The sequence below is a fragment of the Vicia villosa genome, linkage group LG6, assembly GCF_029867415.1.
Source record: "Vicia villosa cultivar HV-30 ecotype Madison, WI linkage group LG6, Vvil1.0, whole genome shotgun sequence".
Lineage (NCBI taxonomy): Eukaryota > Viridiplantae > Streptophyta > Magnoliopsida > Fabales > Fabaceae > Vicia > Vicia villosa.
In genome coordinates this window covers 109,016,934-109,020,440 of record NC_081185.1, presented here as the reverse complement: position 1 = coordinate 109,020,440, position 3,507 = coordinate 109,016,934, and the positions used below count along the sequence as shown (strand labels likewise).

The 3,507-nt window shown below is 31.2% G+C and overlaps 1 protein-coding gene across 1 annotated transcript; it reads left to right on the top strand.

Annotated features, from left to right (window-relative positions):
- The first annotated feature begins 1,212 nt into the window (after positions 1-1,212).
- LOC131609540 (cytochrome P450 76T24-like) lies at positions 1,213-3,106 on the top strand. The gene is made up of 2 exons (XM_058881251.1): positions 1,213-2,140; positions 2,354-3,106. The coding sequence occupies exons 1-2, from the start codon at positions 1,244-1,246 to the stop codon at positions 2,960-2,962; spliced, it is 1,506 nt and encodes a 501-aa protein (XP_058737234.1). The 5' UTR covers positions 1,213-1,243; the 3' UTR covers positions 2,963-3,106.
- The last annotated feature ends 401 nt before the right edge of the window (positions 3,107-3,507 follow it).

Here is a 3,507-nt window from a genome sequence, read left to right as displayed (position 1 = left end):
AAGTTGATCAAATTTTGACATTTTGAGTGAATGTCATAAAACTCATATACTTTTGCTCATCATACTAATTCATGCATAGATTTCAATAATATAATCCAAAAGACTTTTGAAGAAGTTCAAATTTTTTTATGGCATGGTCAAAATGACAATGAAGGTTAATAATGATCCTTTTCATGTAAGTGTGAATTTTATTGATTCTAAATTCAAATTTTGTGTTATTAGATGATGTGTTTATAGAAGACGAAAGTATCGATGTCATGATTGAGAACTTAGTAGAGAGTTCTTTGAATAAAATATAAGAATGACATTATAATTAATTATTCTTTTGAAATGTGTGTATTTAATTTTTTAAAAATTTAAACATGATTTTATTACACTTAAATTTTTTTAATTATAGTATTATTAATATTATGGCACATGTTAACATGACCCTAAAATAGATGAAATTCTGTTAAAATTTTCGGAGAAAAAAATATAACTCAATAAAGAAAGTCACGTTATTCCCGGAATGTAGTTTTGTTTCGATAAGGCTTTTGTAAAGGATTTCGAAAGATTTTAAAAAAGAAAGATTTTGAGAATAGATGTGCTAAAGAGGCATTTAACAAGGAAGGAAATAATTTTCATGCAGGGGATATTTTATTGAAATTCAGAATCCAAGGAGATATGATCCTCATAGAAATGCAAGAATGTATTTGTCTATGAGTGAAAAAATACTTACACTCCTCATTGTAATATCCCATAAGGACAATTTGTCAAAGAAGTTTCAAAGAAGGCACTAACTGTTGGAGGTCTTCATTAGTTGGTACTTCCAAGACAATAGTTCTAATATAAAATTGATGAACCATTCGATTTTATATTTGATGATTCTCCTTTTGGTTTTAAGAATGATATTGATCTAATATAATAGAAAAATTAGAAGCTCAAGATCCAGTTGAAGAAAACAACTTAGAAGAAGAAAGTGAAAAATCAAAGCTTACTTGTGTAAGTTCTCCACTTGATAAATATTAAAAGCAAGAAATCATTAAGGATCTTCATGAATACAAAAAATATTATTGTTGAAGAAAATGTATCCAAAATTGCATGTCATGATAAGAAAAACGAAACATTAGCCTAACTAGTGGGCCCATCTTCCATATCAAAGCATATCCTCTAGAACTACTGTTGAAATCATAGAAAATACAAATATCACCTAACTATAAATACATGTGTATATCACAAAAAGGAAAGACATTAACAATAAGCCATGGAGAACCAAACGCTTCTCCTACTTATTACTTTTATGAGTGCAACTATTCTTATCTTCATTCTTAGAAATAAAAAATCTACAAAACTTCCACCAGGGCCATACCCACTTCCCATCATAGGTAACATCTTAGAACTTGGCAAAAACCCACACAAATCTCTCACAAAACTCTCTAAAACCTATGGACCAATCATGACACTAAAATTAGGAACAAGAATAACCATAGTAATCTCATCCCCTCAAGTAGCCAAACAAGTCTTACATGAAAATAGCCATATCTTCTCCAACAGAACTGTCCCTCATGCACTTTTTGCAGTTGACCATCACAAATTCTCAGTTGGGTGGCTTCCAACATTAGCTTTGTGGAAGAAACTAAGAAAAGTTTGTGCCACAAAAGTATTTTCCACACAAATGCTTGACTCAACAAAAATCCTTCGCCAACAGAAACTGCAAGAATTATTGGATTATGTGAAAGAAAAAAGCAAGAAAGGTGAGGCTTTTGATATTGGTGAGGCTGTTTTTACAACTGTGCTTAATTCAATTTCAAACACTTTGTTCTCTATGGATTTGGCTCATTCCACACATGATGAAAAGTCTCAAGAGTTTAAGAATATTATTTGGGGTATCATGGAAGAAGCTGGTAACCCTAATGTTTCAGATTTCTTTCCTATCCTTGGTCCTTTAGATCCACAAGGTTTTTATTCAAGGATGACAAATCACATGAAGAAGTTGTGTGAGATTTTTGATAAAATTATTGAAGAAAGAGTTTCCTCAAGATCTTCCAGAGTTGATGATTCTGAAGATGTTTGCAATGATGTGTTGGATTCACTTCTCAAAAACAATATTGAAGAAACCTCTTCAGAATTGAGCCGCAAAGAGATGGTGCATCTATTTCTGGTAAGTTTCAGTTTGTTGTTCGTTTGCATTCGTATTATACTTATTACATTTTAACCGATCGTTAGTTGGTTTGGTGGTGATTGGCGCTGAACTTGATAGGAGGACTGACCATTTGATGTCAGACCCCCGAACGGACTAAACCGGGTGATGATAAACAAAATTTTTTTTATTACATTTTAATTTCTAATAAAAATTTAAATTCTATTATGATAGGATTTATTTGTTGCTGGGATTGATACAACATCAAGCATAATTGAATGGATAATGGCAGAGTTATTACGAAATCCTGAAAAATTAATAAAAGCAAAGAAAGAGTTAAGTCAAACAATTGATAAAGATGAAATAATTGAAGAGTCACATATTTCAAAGCTAATCTTCTTACAAGCAATAGTGAAGGAAACATTTCGTTTGCACCCACCAATTCCATTATTGCTACCCCACAAATGTGATGAAATTGTCAACATATTAGGCTACAATGTGCCAGAAAATGCACAAGTATTAGTTAATGTATGGGCCATGGGAAGAGATTCAACTATTTGGGAAAATTCAAATATGTTCTTGCCGGAAAGATTTATAGAAAGTGATATTAATTACAAGGGTAATAATTTTGAGCTTATACCGTTTGGAGCAGGGAAAAGAATTTGTCCAGGATTGCCATTAGCTCATAGGACTGTGCATTTAATAGTGGCTTCCCTTGTACACAATTTTGAATGGAATTTAGCTGATATGGTAGTGCCTGAAGAGATGAATATGGATGAGAAATTTGGGTTAACTTTAAAGAGGGTCCAATCTCTTCGAGTTCAAGCTATTTCATCAGCTTGATTAGGTGGGTTTGTTTGAAATAAAAATGTGAATGTAATAATTGTAATTTGTGTCACTATCATGATTCTAAGTTGTAATTGTTGTTGTATGTTTTTTATGAGACATCTAAAATTGTTATAATGTTAATGCGAGCTAAAATCTAAAGTCATGATCTTTATATGTGGCTTTAATCTTATTGAAGTTGTCATTGATGATATCAACTATATTTTTTTAAAGTATGAACTTTTTCATGTAATATATATTCAATTACAAGTAATTTTCTACTCTTGTGAAACCTCAAACTGTTATGTTTGGTTTTGGCATACTACACCTGATTGTTTGTCAAGTAAATGACATTCTGACCATAACAATATAATCGAACTGCACCTTGTTCAACACCTAATTCTCTAACCAATCTTATAAGATAAGACTTTTTTTGACAATTTTATTTATTGACATGTACTCTGCTTCAATTGTACGCGTAGTCATCATGGATTGAACATATGTTTTATAACAAATAGGTCTTCCTGTTTAAGTAAATACATTTTGTGTCGTAGATTTTCTAT

Bases quoted from the DNA above. Each gene is read 5' to 3' on its own strand.
- LOC131609540 (XM_058881251.1), top strand. From the start codon at position 1,244: ATGGAGAACCAAACGCTTCTCCTACTTATTACTTTTATGAGTGCAACT. The intron at 2,141-2,353 runs GTAAGTTTCAGT...CTATTATGATAG, and splicing joins AGATGGTGCATCTATTTCTG to GATTTATTTGTTGCTGGGAT.